Raw genomic sequence first — 18,044 nt, 5'->3', positions numbered from 1 at the left:
CTAATTCTTGCTCAGGGAAGCATCCTGAGGAAACGTTGATCCCTTTTCTAAATCATCTGCTTGCAGTATACAATGGCCTATTTGAGCTTGATATGATACTAACTTAATTAGGAGTCCTACTGTGCTGTCTTGGAAACTCTTTACTGTTCATTTATTAGGAGTCAATTAAGGGGCCATTAGTGGTCCGATTTAACTTGTTTGATAAGAGTACAAATATAATGAGTGTGTGTGTGTATATATATGGTACTCATTTTTGATAGTTCTATGTCTATAAATTGTAAGAGCCCCATGGATAATGGAATCAGTGGAAAACTGCTTGAGCTTTTATTTATTTATTTATTTTGAAGCCCAATCCCTTCAAAGCGAGATCAAATTTCCTCTAGCACTATCTCAAGTAGTGCCAAAGCCTTTGACGGTTAACAAGGTTGTGCCCAATTCTGCTGGATATGAGCCCTCTCAGTTGAGGTTTGAAGAATATACCTTGGAATACTATGAAGTTCCCAAACCACAAATCCTGTCAATTTTGTCTATATCAAATCTAGGTTTATAGAGTCAGTTGCATTACCAGGTGGAACTAAGCTACATGAATCTGCCAATCCTGCCCAAATGGGCTACAGCTTCTCTTAAGCATAAAGAGCCGCTTTTCAACGGCTACTTGTCTTTGCGAGAAACTTCTACTAGCGGAGGAGGTCTTTCTACTGTAGCGTCATCAAACAAATATGTCTTATTTATTTTTTTTGTTAAAAAACATCTTTTACCAAAAATACTTCCTTCCCCCTTTCTCCCTTTCGGAAGGTAAGAAGGATGTTCCCATATAAACCGCAAACCAGCTGGCCTTGATGCTCTAATTTAACTGACTGCTATAATTCTAGTTTTTCTATTCTTTAATCAAAGATAACACTTTTAAAGTAGAAGCACCTTCGAGACATCTGGTTATCTTTATATCATCCAACACAAAGTGCTTTTGCAAACACTGAAGCTATCTCAATTTTTCTTGCGTTTTAAACATTAAACGATATCAAGGAACCAATTAGTCTAAACTTCCAACAAGAAACAAACTTGAATGTCTTCAAACAGAGACATAGACAACAAGGACGCTGCTTATTTGTCAATCATGATAAGATTTACCGGTAAGAGTATGAGATCATTTTTTGCTGACAAACATAGAAACTTACAATCTCACCGCCCCTTATTTGGCCTTCATAGCAAGCGGACTAACGCAATACGTCAGTAACCTAAAGTTGATGGCTTCCATTCTCATTGGAGGGCAGTCCTTTTTTGGCAATTGTAATTTTGTGTAGCCTTCCCTGTTCTTTAACTGCAAGTGGATTAAGATATATTTCCATAAGGCTCCAATAAAAGAAAGTTTTATAAGTCACTGCATTTCTTTAAGGGTGTGCTTCGAAAGTCACAAAATTCAAGTCTACATCCAAGAAGACAAAAACATATCTATGGCATTTTTGCTTACTACATTCTAGCAGTTCATATCCATCGAATTCATTTAAAGTTTCTTAATATTAGCTAGAGCATTGCCCGAGCTGTCATGCCACCTAATCCCTTCCTCTCTTCCTCGGATTCGAACAGGAACTCAAGAATGTTGCGGTCTAAAAACCAAAGGATAATGTTAGAAAGCTATGATGCAACTGTCTCTACCTTCCCTATTTGCATAATCTATAGTAAAAACTTCTTTGCCATCAAATCCTAATATATGCATGACGAGCCCAATGGCATTATCAATTAAAAAATCGCAGGTTTGAGAAATTGACGGGCCCAATGTGCATTGTAAGGAGTATATTTTAAACTTTAGGTGGATGACAGATGATTTAATCAGATTAAAAGAGGTCGAAGCCTAGTGAGTTCTCTAAAGCGGATATGAAGAAAAAATTATACCCTACAAAACATGCACCATGTGGCCTTGCACGCTACCGATCATCAAGATGCATTACTGTAGATTGTATTTAACATGCTATCTTCTTGATAATTGATGTACTGTTGTGGATTGTGTTCATCATGCGCCCATCTCGATAATTAGCTTGCAAAAATACTTATAGGTACCATGCTTGGGCCCCATAGCATTATTCTAGATTAAGTGGTACAAAGGAGGTCCAACAATTTGCCATCTATTAGCCTGTGACGGACGCTGTGTCCCTTGCGTTAGGTTCGACCTTGTGACAGCGTGCAGACAAGCACCGTCACAGTTAGGTTGACCTTCTGAACGTGCGCTACTGCCGACAAGCACAGTGACAATATTCGGCGACTTTTTGTTTGGAAAAGTATTCACGCGGACGCGGGGGGTGGGGGGGAAGGAGGAGCCAAAAATGGTGCGTGCATTTTAAGACTTTGAAACCAGTGAAAGTATTTAGATGGGCTCCATTGCTATTGGAAGACTTTCTAGAGTCATCCTTCTTTTTTTTTTTTTCCTCCCTAAGAGACTTCATGGCTCATAACTTTCTTCTTTGAAACTTCAAATAGTTTTCTCGAAATAATTAGGAACTAAATCGTTGCCTTAATCACAAGCTCAAACAGGTTTTGTTTTGCTGATTGGATTGAAATATAACCAATTAAAAAATTTTAAATTTAAAGCTGTAATATATAAATTTATAAATTATTTATTTGTCTTGAAAGGATGTTGAAAGTGATTAGCTTATGCATCCTTTATTTTTATATATAAATATTAATAATTTGTATTTTAGCATTTAACTTTTTAATTCCAAATTATTAACCTGGCCAGACGTTTCCTCTGATAATACACTGAATCTATTATGAAATTAGGCAAAAGATGCATGCACCATGCACGAACATAATTGTTGCAGTTTCGAATTAGGAGACCAACTGCCACCTTACAAAGCAATATATCATGCATTTAACCAAGTACTAGTAAAATTGTCATGAATGGTAATTGCCATATATAAACCTAGAGGTAACAAAATCTTAGTCAAATCTAATTTGCTCATAAACTTAATTATAGAATTTTGGTAAGGTAGTTGATGGATCCATTGGCAGATTTTATGAATGATCTACTGGCAGGGGAAAATGCTTTAACAACCTGCAGTTTGATGGATCTGGGAATGGATTTTCATATATGGGAATGGGAGTGCATGCAACTTAATCTAATCTTGTTATCAATAGGATTAAAATACTAACAACATGCAAGTTGATCAATCTAGGAATGAATTTCCATATATTGAATGGAAATGCAGACAACTTAATATCATGTTATAGATTGAAACTTTTTTATAGGATGGTCATAATACGTACGCGTCTATTTGCCCAAAAGAGAGCATGCATGTAGCCCTTCAACTGTACCATTGTGGAAAGCAACTTCGAAGTTCATTACTTTATGCATCAGGTGCATTCAATCACGCCCGTTTTAGAGCAATTGAGATTATTTTGTAAGCTAGGAAGATGTTCCCTTTCTCTCATTCTTTCTATCATTCAAAGCCAACTACAGAATGGGATAAAAACAAATGTATACTGAAGCATTTGATGAGAATTTCTTTCTTCTGGCATCTATAGCTTTGGAAGGCTGTCAAATTCAGGCCATAGAATTTTTAGTTTTATCCAAAAACTTTGTAAATTAAATGTTATAGGGACAATGGACGTCAGAGTCTTTGGATAATAGGTGAATAGCACAACACTTCTCTCATGCTCGATCACCGAGTCTTTTCTTTTATACAATCATTGCGTGATATATCTATGATACTTCTACGTCAAGAAAGTTTCATAGATGGCGAAGGAGTGCATTTATCTTTGCCAAAAGAAGAAAAAAAAAACCAAAAAAGAAGCAGGCATAGTTAGCTCTATTATTATGGATAGGGCAATCACCATAGTTCTTTTTTTCAGTAACAGGTTTTTGGAATGTGCAACAAGAAAAGACTTAGTTGACCAACAAAACTATCTATCTAAAATATTTCATACAGCCTCCATCAGCCTTAGCTTAGTTTATCTTTTGAATGGAATGTGGAGGAAGTAAGGTACTTTCCCACTCAAATAAGTTATATTAAAGGAAAATTATGTCCTGTTTGAACTAAGCCTCAGCTTAGTTTATCATCTTACTTTACAATCATGCCTGAGGTTTGGATGACCAGATATGGTGCTACTTATTTTAGCAGAAACATGACCAATTCAGTATTAATATGAAAATTATCATTGCCTAATTCAGAAGAAACATAAGCTTGTTAGGCTGCACTGATATTCCTTGTATTTTCTTTCCTTTTTCTTTTTTCCTTGTCTTGATGCATTGTTCGATAAAACAAAATTAATAAACACATGGTTGAAAGCAGTGTCCACTGTCTAGACTCATTGGCTAAGACCTTTCGGGTGGGTAGAAGCATGTGGGATATGCATTATGCAAAATAGGACTTGAACATAATAAATTTAGTTAAAAAAATGGTAATGAATCCTGAAGTAATGCATAAAACTATGTTCAATGAGACATTGTAGCTGTTCTTAGCCATTAGGTAGCACTAAACAACTAACAACTAGCTATCACGATAAATATAATAGCTATTACACCACAATACAAAAGCTTGGGAGCATGACTCCAGCCCCGAATACAACTCAACTTTTTGTTCTTCCTAAATTACTCTTTCTTTTTTCTGATTCATTCTTTTTTTTTCTTTTTGTGTTGGTCATAAGATTATTCTAAGGCTGCAATTACAGCCTTCCACACCATCTTTCACTTACATCACATATATTTGATTCTAGTCATTATTATTATTGTTATGTATATAACAAACTCCGTGGGAGAGATTATTTGTCAAATATTCAATGTATCTCACATGATAATTACCACTTGAGAAGGAAAACCAACTAACAAAGGGATTCATGCACCTTAACAACAAAAGAAAATAAAGGATATATCATACACTAGAAAAAAATAGGCACCTGTAGGGCATCCCTATCCCCTTGAGTTGGGAACAGTACATACGCTATGAAATTCTGATCCCATGACCTGATCCGCTCGGTTTGACAAGTATGATCGGTTAAAAGTCTAATTGCATTGTTACTTGCCCTATAGACATGGGAGCAACATGCGCACGCACGTATGCACGCACGCACCCACACTCACATACGCGTACATGCACACCTGAATGCTGCACATGCGCACGCGCATGCTGGATTGCTGCATATTCCTATGTCACTAAGATAAGGGTAGTCAGTGACTCCTTTCCCTTTAGACCTGGGATCCTCTACGGTGTGCGGCCATGGAATGTTGTGCAGTGCTCAATAGCCGACATTAGAAGATGGATGACGATCAACAATGACATATCAATCTCTTTAGACCTAGGATCCTCCACGTTGCTTGGCTATAGAATTTCATATCTCTTTAGATCGACCTAGGATCGATCCTCCACATTGTAGCACTCAATATCCGACATTAAAAGATGGGTGACTATTAACAACGACCTATATACCATATAAGATCGCATTGCTTGATATCCGTCCATCTCATGATGATGGTTATCGAACACAGTGCAGCACTCTACAGTGCTGCACTACATAAGATCATGTTGTTGCATTAAGATTTGATAAAGCAGACTAAAGTAAGATTCTCACGAGCCTTGTCTTGCGACAGGCAACCCATATCCACCATGTTAGCTAGCAGCACCATAAGTGGTGGAGGTTGGATGCGGTCGATTATTCCATGGGATCGGTTGACCCCAGGCTCGGTTGGCATGCAAACAAGCAACATGGGGCTCACGTCTCACATTCTACGTGTCACATCTCTTAGCCTCACATTTCTTGTCGTTGGGTCCACACTGCCGGTGGACGTGTCTCTCTCTCCTTGCGATGCCGGCTACGCATTTGCAGGTTATCGTGAACCAAGGGCAAAATATTCCCCCTCTTATTCGCAGTAAGTTATTCCATCAATCTTCTTACAGTCCAGTACTTTAAGAGTTAGTGATACAAATGAACTGGGGCTTTCCTATGGTCATATCCCTCCACTTAGCACGCCACAAGTACCAATAGAATTCCATTGGTCGGTGGCATTCTTTCTTTTGACTAAACATCATGCCAGCTTCATCTTTGTTTGGCTTAGGCATTGCCAAGTATTGAAATCCGACATCTAGTTACGAAAAAAATACAAAGACATATACCCCCGTACAAGTTGGCATCACGTCACGTCTCCAATCATACTTTCCGCCTAAGCAGTGGGAAGAATAGCAGCCGGTAGCAGCATCTTTTTCTCAGTTGGTTGGTCCGCAGGCGAGACCTTCCCCGACTATATCTGCCGCACCTGTTGACCTTGGGGGGCCACCCAAAAACCTATGCACACCGTCACAATTCACACCATAAGTTAACCTGACCCACTTGAAAGCCAAGTTTGTGGGCGTCAGCGACGCACCCAATAACCATCAAATCACCCGTACTCATCCGATTTCTCTTTCGCTCCTGTTTCTCCAGCACCCGCACCCAAGAAATTTCGTGGTCGGAATTCGTTCTCCGTTTGATGCCATCCGTCCCCCCCACACGCACTCATTTATTTGGAGATCCCCATGCGTGTGCATCGCCAAGGCTGAAAGCAATCAAAGCCCAGCTGAGATCTGGTTCGGCTTGGCTCATTTTACAATCGAAAGGCTTCTCTCATGGCTGAGTCTGTGCTTTTGTTTGTTGCTGCAAGCCAGGAGCCAGAGTTCGCACTTAAACATGAGGCTTGAACTTGACTTGTTCCAAATATTGATCGAATCAAGGTCGAACTATTCATGAGCAGTTTGTTTTTCTTTTTTTTGGTCTGGTACAAGATGAACAGTTTGTTGCATTACATAATGCTATCTATAATAAACAAGATACGGGTTTGATCATACCAGCATTAATGCGTTGTTTATCCCATAAGAACTTCTTAGCAAACAGAGTTACGCAAAGACAGCAAGATTGAGGATGATATCGACATGCACTTATTGAACTTTGATCAATGTTAGGGCTTGTGAAACGCGCGCGGTTAAACATGGATAAAGGTTTCTTTATTTCAGATGAAGTTAAATGAGCCTATAGTTTCAAACACTAACCGAAATGCTAGTCCCTGTCCGAAGGATTGGCTTGTTTTTGGACGAGCTCCCTACTTCACAGAAGTTGGCATTTTTGTAAGGACTTCTCAGAGGGGAAATGTTCTAATTGTACCATTGAATGCGATTGTTGTCGCCCATCCACAGCAGTGGGTTGGTGAATCCCACTGTGCTCCGAGGGATCAACAGCCCCCATTTTATGTGAGTGGAGCCAAGAGAGTGGGAAGATGCTCCCACATGTGGTTTTTATGCATTAGGGCGGGACCTTGGAACCTTGCACTGTCCCATTTGTGACAGTATTTGAGAGATTTTCTTTCTTTTTTCGAGAGAGAGAGAGAGAGAGAGAGAGAGAGAGAGAGAGAGAGATTCCCCTTCCTCAAAGTTGACTCCCGTAATCCATAGGAGGAAAAATGGAAGAAGAATGTTGATAGATACGTTGGCCAAAGAAAATAATTAGGACCAAGTAAATACAACAGTCTATTGTCCTACACTTCATGGAGCACAAGAATCCCACGAAAATGGACTAAGCAAATTAAATAAAATAGATGCTAAGATATCAGTGATTGGCACTAGATTATTAGAAGGAAAAAGTTCGTAACTTAATGAGTTTTCATTTAGTCTTGGTCGTCAACTTCTTAATTACATTAATAAGTTCTAATTAAGTCTTCGTCGCCCACTATATGGATATTCTATATATGCTTTTCTATTTCATTAGCACTCGCATCGACTTCTAGAAGCATTATGAAGAACATGACAAGAAAGATATGGAGAATGGCGAGAGAAAAGAGATGAAGAATCTCAGATATTATAAAACAATGAATTGTATGTCAACTTTGTTCTTGCAGAGCCCAAGCAGTTTCCACTAAGGGGTCTCATGCTTTTAATGGGTTCCAATGGATGAAAAAGAATGGACCTCACCCATGCTTAATAATTGTACCTTCTTAATTTTTTTCCTCTATTGTCACTTTCAATGTTTCTCCCACCATTAAAAATTTATGCTCCTTTTAATATACTACCTTAGTAATAATATTCTAAAATCTTATGTTTTAGAAGAAAAGTGTGCGATATATTGTCCCTATATATGTTATTTATGAAAGAGCTACTTGAATGTAACAATTTACCTTAATTGTTTATATTAAACATTCTAAGTAATAAGAAAACATATTAGTGCTATTAAATATAGTTAAGGTATTTATTATTTAGAAATATTCAATATGTAGATAGATTTCTAATTAATTTGTTATTATAGATTATTGTAAATTGAGTTCAAAGTAGAAACAATTAATATCTTGATAATGATAAATGTATTCTTGATTTTTTACATCATATGCTTTCATCTACTACCTAAAAACATGATCCATAAAAATTTACTAAAAATAATAACATATATGAAAAATGAAAATTTAATATATTATTTGATATTATAATGTGATATTCACGAATCCAGTAAACCTATCTAATGATTGAACTTTGCGTTATTTTTATCATTAATAAAATATCTTCAAGTAATTAGATTGTGATCGTTCATAGACTTCGCATGTAACTAGATTCTGTATAGAAATTTTAAATATTATTATCCAAATTATAATTAGTGTATTGTGAAAATATGCATAATGCATGATTGTACTTTTTCTACTCTTTGGATCGTAACAAGGATAACTTTGCCTCACCTTTTTGAAATGGTAAAAACTTGTAATGATAAATAACATAAGAAGATTTCAATTGGTTACAAATATGTAAATGCAATAGTAATAAATTTTAACATTTTTATAAATTCTTTTTTACTACAAATCGATCGATAACTTTTGGAACTTTTTGCAATGGGTAATAAAATCAATCACTTGCATGGATTCTAGTCATTTCTGTCACATAACTTTTCATGGGACTGCATTTTGGTAGAAAGCTCCATAAATCTTCTTCTTCAAAAAAAATCTTCATATAACATAAATTTAAATGTTTAAAATACCTTTGTGGGAAAAAAAAGATAGGCATTGTAGCAATAAGTAAATGTGTTGATCCAACAATAGTTCATTCCACTACACATGAGACATCATCTCAACATCATTTTTCCCATTATGCGATTCTCTGAAATGAATTGATATTGATGGTCCCCAATCTTTAGGGCGAAAAATCATTGCAACCTAAAACATAATTATGAACGAGTTAGCCTCACCATACTGAAATGACAAAAGTTCAAATATATAAACGACTTGAGAGAATGATAAAAAATCTCGATTGTCATGCACATGTAATTGCATAAGCCATGCATTTTTGTAGTTAAATTTAGAGAGATATTCTCAGAAAATATTTAGCTAGATAGCTAATTTCATCACTCAATCAATATTAGTTGCAAGAACAATTTCAAATATCTGCGCATTTGGTGAGGGAACCTCAACTTTTCATAACTAAAACCTAAAATGTCTTACAAAAAGATTAAAAAAATAAGAAAAGGCTATGAAGGAAGTTATCCTCAAAAACGGGGCACATTAGCGAAAAGCATATCAACCTGTCAAAGGTAGGCCTCAAAGTGGGAATGAAGCATATGATGGCACCTCCTTTCTGCCTAATAATGTAAAGCTCCAAAAAAATAACAAAGAAAAACTTGATTATGAAAGAATTGGTATAAATAACAAAGAACTCTCACAAGCAATCCTTATAGAAAAAGAGTTACCGCAAAAGTAATCATGCTTAGGGGCGAAGCACCACGTGACTGCGAGGCAAGCTTGCCCTTAAAAGCCCGAACCTTGCTCCGCTAGAGTATTTGTAATTGCATAAGCTATGCACTTTGTAGTTAAATTTAGAGAGATACTCTCAGAAAATATTTAGCTAGATAGCTAATTTCATCACTCAATCAATATTAGTTACAAGAACAATTTCAAATATCACTGCATTTGGTGAAGGAATCTCTACTTTTCATAACTACAACCTAAAATGTCTTAAAAAAAATAATAATAAAAAAGGGTTATGATGGAAGTTATCCTCAAAAATGGGGCACATATATCGAAAAGCATATCAACCTGTCAAAGGTAGGTCTCAACTCTCAAAGTGGGAATGAAACATATGATGGCTCCTTTTTGCCTAATCATGTAAAGCTCCAAAAAAAATAACAAAGAAAAACTTGATTATGAAAGAATTGGTATAAATAACAAAGAACTCTCACAAGCAATCCTTATAGAAAAAGAGTTGCTGCAAAAGTAACCATGCTTAGAGGCGAAGTGCCACGCGACTACGAGGCAAGCTTCCCCTTAAAAGCCCGAACCTTGCTCCGCTAGAGTATTTGTAATGATTGTTAATTACTAGTTTGGCCAAAGTTGAACGTATCTAAGTTGGGATTTTAGCTTTCTTCTTCTAAAAAGGTGTCATGAAAAGCAATGGAAAAGAAGAATCGTGTGAGATTCTCCAGCGAACGCTTGTCCCTTCAGCGATAGCTCAATCCATTATCTCATAATATACATATTTTTTCCCGATCTTTCTTATCATAGAATGCTGTTATTGGAGGACTGCACCTTCCTCTGTCAAGCAAGGTGAAATGTTTAACCCAAAAAACCTGAAAGATTTGGATATGATCTAAATGACCGTCCAAATCACCCGTAGATCCGCAGGCGTCAGCCTGCCCGAACCCAAAGCCCAAACCCAAACCCAAACCCGCGTTCCTACCATACAAAGTGGCGTTGATTGGCCAACCTTGGTTGGAGCCAACCATGCATGGACCATCCCAATCCCAATCTCATTTCTTTTTTCTTTTTCCGTTTTTTTTTCTTTTTGTTTTCAGGGTTTAAACTAAAGGATTCGCCAATCCAGAGGATGCTGTCCTTAGATATCAAAAAAAAGTGAGGTAGGATGTGGAAGATCCAAAAGATCAAATAGAACACATCGAATTTGGAGCACCTACGAGATAAATGGCCAGGATCCACTGGCTTTGAATGAAGGAATGTGGTGGTCCCTATTCTTTGGTGGCAAAGAAACCAAGCTGGGCAGCGTCCTCATGTCGTCGTTTCTTCTAGTGCCTCTCCCTTCTATAAATAGAGGCCTATAGAAGCGCAAGAGAGCACACAACAAGTTAACTGACCTCACAGAGTTCTTTAGAGTTCCAGAGTCCTAGAGAGATATATATGGCTTCCTTTCCGAGACCCGGCCGCTCTAATGAAATCCATGACATGGCCTCACCTCAAAACCCCATCACCTCAACACCTCCTCAGCCCAAATCACTTGAAGATCTCTTCCCACCCTTTCTCCTTAAGAAGGTAGGTCTTGGCCTTATGTTCATGAAGATAAAATGTTCATCTTTTTCCCTTGTTGGTTTGCAAGAAGGATTTTGGTGAACAAGACGTTGTGTTTCTGGAGAAACATATATACGTCGATATTTTCTTGGCCTCGTAGAAACGAGTGGTTGAAAGTTTCGCCTTCCTTTTGTGTTGTTGATGGAATCTTGCAGGTCGTTGCCGAGATGATAGCCACATTTCTTCTCGTATTCGTGACCTGTGGCTCGGCAGCGCTGAGCAAAAGCGATGGGCGCTTGATCTCGCAGCTGGGGCAGTCGATGGCGGGAGGGCTGATCGTGACGGTGATGATATACGCCGTCGGCCACATCTCCGGTGCGCACATGAACCCGGCCGTCACGTTGGCCTTCGCGGTGTTGAGGCATTTCCCTTGGATTCAGGTTGGCATTCCTAATCCTATCGCTCCTCAGCCTTGGTTGCGATCTCTATATTTATCTTTTGGTGGAAGCTATGACTTATAGCTAATTCCTACTTCCCATGCCATGGAAGGCATTCTTCCTCTCAAACCCTGCATGAGCTTAGGCCGCAACAATAGTAAGGCTCATCATGGCCACCAACTGCTGATTAATTCCTGTTGGCTAACATGATTTAACGAATTTATTTTCCATTCCATGCATTTATTTCTATTATCATCAGCAAGTGTTCATGTTTTTCTGCCGAACTCGGTTTGTCATTCCTGCAACTAGAAATAAGAACTCAAAACTAAGATGGAAGGCAATAAAACAGAGAGCTCAATGGCAAGTCTCTTACCCTTTTCTCACACCTTATGTTTAAAAGAACCAACATTGATTTTTTTTTTTATTATTTTTTGTGGGGGTAAGTAAATGTTTAAGAGTTGTCACACCTATGTACGGAAATGACTGGTGGGAGAAGCATCAAGGACGCAAATCCATGTGGGCTTGTACCATGTAATCTTGGTTAAAGAGCTTCACATGGTCTTTTCTTACCGTGCCAGTAATGAAGGATAGATCTATAAATTAGAAGGGCACGTTCTTCCCTATGCCTTGTTAGAACTTGGAGGTTCATCTCTTCCAATTCAAAAGCCATTACCATACCCCGGCCAGACATCTATCATTGTAAAAAACATTACTTGCTTCAAAAGAAACATTGAAAATGATAAGCTCATAATATATATTTTTTAAAAAAATACACCCAAACATACCCATTATTTTTTATTTTTTTAAATTCGGTTGCTTAGCCTTCACCTTGGTTAGCTCCAATTACAAAGCAGAATCCATAAACCCAACCCCAATTAAAGTTGCTGAGATAAGGCTAGAACATTATAGAACATGAGGGGTCTACCTACTCTGTCGATACTTTAATTACATGAAAGGGAAAGAGAAGAAATCTTCTATTGTTACCATTCTTCCTTCACGTGAAGCCATTTTCAATCTATAAACTACAAACAATCTTTAGGCAATGTTCAGTGACCCAACAGCAAAATTCAATATATGTCTTTAGTATAATATAGGCCAATTTGATAGGTAGGGGACAACAAGAAGGACAATATGGGCGATATCAGCCATGTGTCTCATTTAAAGACTTTATCATCGATGAAATTAGAGAAGACAAAAGCTATGTTTGGCCGTATGCACCATCAGATTTACCCTAGTCTGTGGGCTAAGTTGAAAGATATGGATGTTTTCTAAGTCGGTTTTAATCCCTACAAGTATAACTCCTCTCCTACTGTCTTCGTCCATCCTCTCTTCTGTAACTCACACCTTTTTCATCTTAGTAAATTACCCGGGTGGCGAGTTCTGCCTCCCTTTCCATCGTCAAAAAAAAAAATGGGGGGGGGAAACAGCCTCGTTCTCACAAGGACACAACTCATGCCAAAACTAGCTAAACCCCATCAACTCGTAAAGCAATAGCCAAAATAGTTGAAAAGACGGTTTCAGAAGCAGCTAAACCAACTTGTACTTAGCCCATTCCACCATTTCACTCGACGGTGCGTCACGGGGCCCAAATCGTACCTGTCCGCATGCGGATCTCAGAGCTTTGAATCTTTTCTTATCACTTCTTGGGGTAACCCTTGTCAGTGCGTGGCACTGTGATGCCTTTAGGCCAAAAAAAGGGGCCTTTGGAGTTTGGACCCAACTATTGCCTAGATTCCTTCTTCAGTCTTTGCCTAACTTTGAAGGTACATAATTTACGTATCATAAGCTTTTATGCAACGGAAGACTACTACAATACCAGTCCTTTTTCTTTTTCAGAAAAATACCTGCCAACCTTCAATTCTCATGCACCCTTTTCAGAAAAATACAGCATGAATTTTGAAAACTGTTTCCAAGTTCCAATCATATATGTACTTCTACATGACCTATTTGTCACTGAAAACAAGCAATTTGGGATTTACATGCTTCTCATTACGCTTGTAGGTGCCCTTCTACTGGTCAGCTCAGATCTCAGGGGCTTTACTTGCCTCGTTCATCCTTGGCCAATTGCTCCATCCAATTACCAATCTTGGGACCACGACACCGTCGGGTACCCCATATCAGGCACTGGTGATGGAGATCGTTGTTACCTTCTGCATGATGTTTGTGACATTGGCTGTAGCTACCGACACTAAAGCTGTAAGTCCCTCGAAGATCTCTTCTTCTCGATGTTTTATTTTCCTATACATCTCCTCGAAGTTCTCCTCTCTTATGTTTCTTTCTTGTTTCATATGTACGCAGGTAGGGGAATTGGCAGGCTTAGCTGTTGGCTCGTCAGTTTGCATAACTTCTATCCTAGCGGGGTAAAAAACAATAAATATCCTATCTTGATCTAATATTAAAGTGAACAAGTATGGGAACATTCCAGGATCGTTAGCACTAACTCAAGCCCAAACTTAGTCCAAGACGATATACATTAATAGGCATAATCCAACCCAATCCTACAGTCAGTTACTTAGATTGCTATGTCCAAAGCATTTCATTCTTTTCTAGTTTAGAAGAATACTGCATGTATCGGACACGCATCACTAAAGATCACAGCATATAATTATTGATCAGAGTTGAGGGGCCTCTTCCGAAGCTACCTAACCTCAGATTTCAGAATGGGTATGTGGCAGTCCTTCATTTTCACTTCTAGATGGAATTATACGAAAGACTTAAATATAGAGCTCAAGGGTGAACACAACTCTGCCATGCACCCATCTTGAGATCAGCTCATTATTATTGGAACAAGGCACCTCATCTCTATCATATTTACCTAAATTTTGGAGAGTCTTCTTGGAATAGACATGGGTTTCCTCGGATATCCCAAACCCAGCTTAAGGCTGGCAAGGTAAATATGACATAGGCTTGGGCCATTGTCTGATCCAATTTATGAGTTTTGTACGAGCCCTCAAACTTAGGCAAATGTATCGAATCTATATATACATAGGGAGCCATTAGTTTAGAGTCCAACCACAGACATGTCAGACTGAACCCCATAGATTCTACAGATAAAGTCTAGCCTATAAAACTTGGGCATAATCTGGCTGCTACAAGCCTAATCCAATACTTGTTAACTATAACTCTTAGACTATGGCAATGCAAATAGAAAAAATAAAAAAAAATGTAGCAGCAGCTAGGTTTACATGTTTTAAGATGAAATCGAGTTGTGCAGGCCGGTGTCGGGAGGATCGATGAACCCTGCGAGGACATTAGGACCTGCGATCGCAAGCAAGAACTACAATTCGCTTTGGGTGTACTTTCTAGGCCCAGTGTTGGGCACACTATCTGGGGGATCTGCCTACACTTTCATTCGTTTGACTGATAAGCAGCCATTAGAGGGGAGTCAAAAATTATCTTCTTTCAAGTTGCGCCGCTTGCAGAGCCAAGGAACACCTAATTTCAACGAGGATGTTCAATTGGAAAATGTTTGATGGGAGGGTCTTCAATCTTGGAGGCTTCGGCCCTTTGTAATCTTGTGTACGTAGCAGGGTTTTACTAGCTTATATTATTAGCTAGCATAAGCATTGCTGCTTGCGGCCGTGCCTCTTGGTGGGATCTTTGTTAAGAAACCGCCTCTCCCTGGCAAACTAGTGTAAAATGTCATCAGCTTTCCTACGATATCTTTAAGAGAGTAACAACTCTCATTTCACCTGCAGAAATTCTACCTTCTACCTTCTTCATCTTCATCTTCATGTGGTTGCATGTGACTCAGAGAAACTATATAAGATCGGGAGGGGAAAATATTGTGAAAGGAAATTGAATCAACGACGAAGAAGTAAAACAAAACGAAAATGCAGGACTCCAAATCCAATAAGGAAAAAGATAATTCAGCAGCATTAGGTTGAAATTCTTGCAGGACTTGGAAAGTAAACGGCCTATTAATTTGGGTGTGGTCCATATGACAAAGAAGTAAAACAAAATGAAAATGCAGGACTCCAAATCCAATAAGGAAAAGGATAATTCAGCAGCATGAGGTTGGAATTCTTGCAGGACTTGGAAAGTAAACGGCCTATTAATTTGGGTGTGGTCCGTATGACAAAGAAGTAAAACAGAATGAAAATGCAGGACTCCAAATCCAATAAGAAAAAAGTAATTTTGTAATGTCAATTAAGATAATTCAGCAGTATTAAGTTGGATTTTTTGCAGGACTTGTAAATTAAACAGTTTATTTGAGTATGGTCCCTATCAAATCCACACTCTTTCAATACGAAATCTGTGGAAAAAATAAAAAAAGACATGAGTTGATCCTCAGATGACTGCAAGTTTAAATATTTCTACAGAAATAAGTAAACGGATCCTAAATAAATTATATTTTACTCAATTGGCAGGCCAAAATGACTTCAATTAATTAATATATTTTATTTTCTTAGTACCATAATATATTCTAAAGTCTTTAAAGTTTATAAAGTATGTCTCTGATAATATTCTTTAAAATGAAAAAGAAAAACTTCCCGAGCTCCAAAGAATGGTACCATGCGGTACCTGGTCAAAAGAACCCCCCTTTCCGCGTTGCTCTTGGACTTTTTCCGACGTGGGAATCTCTCTCGCCCAGCCTAACGGCTACTACCGGGACCCGCCCGAACCTGCCCTGTCTTTCCACCAGACTTTTGCCTCCGTCAATCCCCGAACGGTGATCCCAGGGACTACTGATGGGAGATGTTTCATGTCAACACGTCTACGTGGGGGCTGGATGGGATGTCAAATTTTCTATGATTGAACAGATTGCAGAGGATTCACGCTGTACTCTCTCTATCACCACTCCAATCCGAAGCATGAGGTTCCAATGTAAAAAATTGTAATACCCCATAAAAAAAAAAAAAAAAAAAAAGGTGGACGGGCCGGCCCGAAAAGATTGGGCCCATCCACCATGTACGATCACGATCGTGGGAGAAAACACACACACACAAAAAAAAAGGGGGCAGCGGCGGCGTTGGAGAGGGCTCGCCGGAAGGATTTGAGCGCCGGGGAGAGGCGACCAAGAGCCGGCCGGCCGTGGAGGAAGCCGGAAAACTTCAAGAAGATCCTTCCGAATCTAGTGAAGAGCTCTTGGATCCGTGGGTTTACTCACGGATTTCTCCACCAATTCTCGCCGGAAAGGCCGCCGGAGCACCCATTAGACCGAGGTAAGCGTGGATCCTTCTCTTGTGTTTCCTTTGGTAGGGATAGGGTTGTGTTGGATCGAGGTTTTGGCCGGTGAATCGTCGGAGAAGAGCCCGAAACAGGGTACCCCTGTTTCGGCTTCTTCTTTCCGGTTTTTGGCCGTCGCCGGCCGCCGGGATGGGCCGGGATCCATGGCATTGGGGGTCGGTCGGGTCTGTGTGAGGGTCGGAGAGGGTTTTCTATGATTTATTTGAAGATGGGGGATGGTGGATCCGAGGCCTTCTTCCTCGTGATCCCGTCCTCCCCTTCTCTTCCCTCGTCGGTTGGCCACCGGCGGCGACGGCAGCGGCGGTCGTGGGCCATCGTGGCTGCCGTTGGGTGGGGGGGCTGAGCCACCGTGATGATGGTCTTCGGTTGATGTTGGAGGAGGGGGAGGGTGATCATATCGGTTCTTGAAGAAGAAGAAGAAGAAGAAGAAGAAAATCTCTTTTTCCCTTCCTCGGAGTTCTGTCGGTTCTTGGGAGAAGAAGAGAGACCACTTCTTCTCTCCCCCTTGGCCGACCACCATCGCCGACGACTGCAACAGTGGCGGCCGACGATGGTTCGGCCAGTGGTGGTGGAGTTGTCGGGTTGGGGAAGGAGAGGGCACAGCCACCATGGCTGTTGCCCTTGGATCAAAAAGATTTGAGGGAGGGAGATGTACTCCCAACTATGAAGAGAGAGGAATCATCCCTTTATGTTGGTCTCTTTACCGGGACCGGCCATCATCGCCGGCGTGGCAGCGGCCACGGCTGGCGATGACGTAGGCCGGTGGTACAAGGTGGGAGTCGGGCCACCCCGACTGCCCTAGATCTGGAGGGATTGAGATGTTTGGGGACCTGGTGATGGACCCCATAGTAGATGTGAATTATGGTTTAGAATATTTAAATATTAAATAATTTATTTGTGATTTATAATTGATGTTGTAGAGGAAGAGTCGGCGGTGCCAGGAGATTTTGATCAGGGGACTCAGCACCCCAGCGCGTAGGTTGTGATTCGGATCTGTGCTTGTGTCAGTCCACAAATTTCTGTAAGAATCCCTACATCTGAGCACCTATATTTATGCATTTGTTGGATTTATCGTTGGATATATTTTTATAATTATGTTGTTGTTTGTTTTATGAGCTGATATGACACATATGAGATGTGAAATTTGTTATGAAAATATTGAAATAATTAAACTGGGAAGAATTGACATA

General features: G+C 39.5%; 1 protein-coding gene across 1 annotated transcript; it reads left to right on the top strand.

The window, feature by feature from the left end:
* The first annotated feature begins 11,054 nt into the window (after positions 1 to 11,054).
* On the top strand, positions 11,055 to 15,386 carry LOC103716402 (aquaporin NIP2-1-like). The gene is made up of 5 exons (XM_008804384.4): positions 11,055 to 11,251; positions 11,443 to 11,667; positions 13,666 to 13,860; positions 13,963 to 14,024; positions 14,879 to 15,386. The coding sequence occupies exons 1-5, from the start codon at positions 11,120 to 11,122 to the stop codon at positions 15,135 to 15,137; spliced, it is 873 nt and encodes a 290-aa protein (XP_008802606.2). The 5' UTR covers positions 11,055 to 11,119; the 3' UTR covers positions 15,138 to 15,386.
* The last annotated feature ends 2,658 nt before the right edge of the window (positions 15,387 to 18,044 follow it).

The sequence above is a fragment of the Phoenix dactylifera genome, chromosome 15 (genome assembly GCF_009389715.1).
Source record: "Phoenix dactylifera cultivar Barhee BC4 chromosome 15, palm_55x_up_171113_PBpolish2nd_filt_p, whole genome shotgun sequence".
Taxonomy (NCBI): Eukaryota; Viridiplantae; Streptophyta; class Magnoliopsida; order Arecales; family Arecaceae; genus Phoenix; species Phoenix dactylifera.
The sequence above is the reverse complement of the archived record's forward strand: the minus strand, read 5'-3'. Positions and strand labels throughout refer to the sequence as shown.

Bases quoted from the DNA above. Each gene is read 5' to 3' on its own strand.
- LOC103716402 (XM_008804384.4), top strand. From the start codon at position 11,120: ATGGCTTCCTTTCCGAGACCCGGCCGCTCTAATGAAATCCATGACATG. The intron at 11,668-13,665 runs GTTGGCATTCCT...TTACGCTTGTAG, and splicing joins GGCATTTCCCTTGGATTCAG to GTGCCCTTCTACTGGTCAGC. The intron at 13,861-13,962 runs GTAAGTCCCTCG...ATATGTACGCAG, and splicing joins TAGCTACCGACACTAAAGCT to GTAGGGGAATTGGCAGGCTT.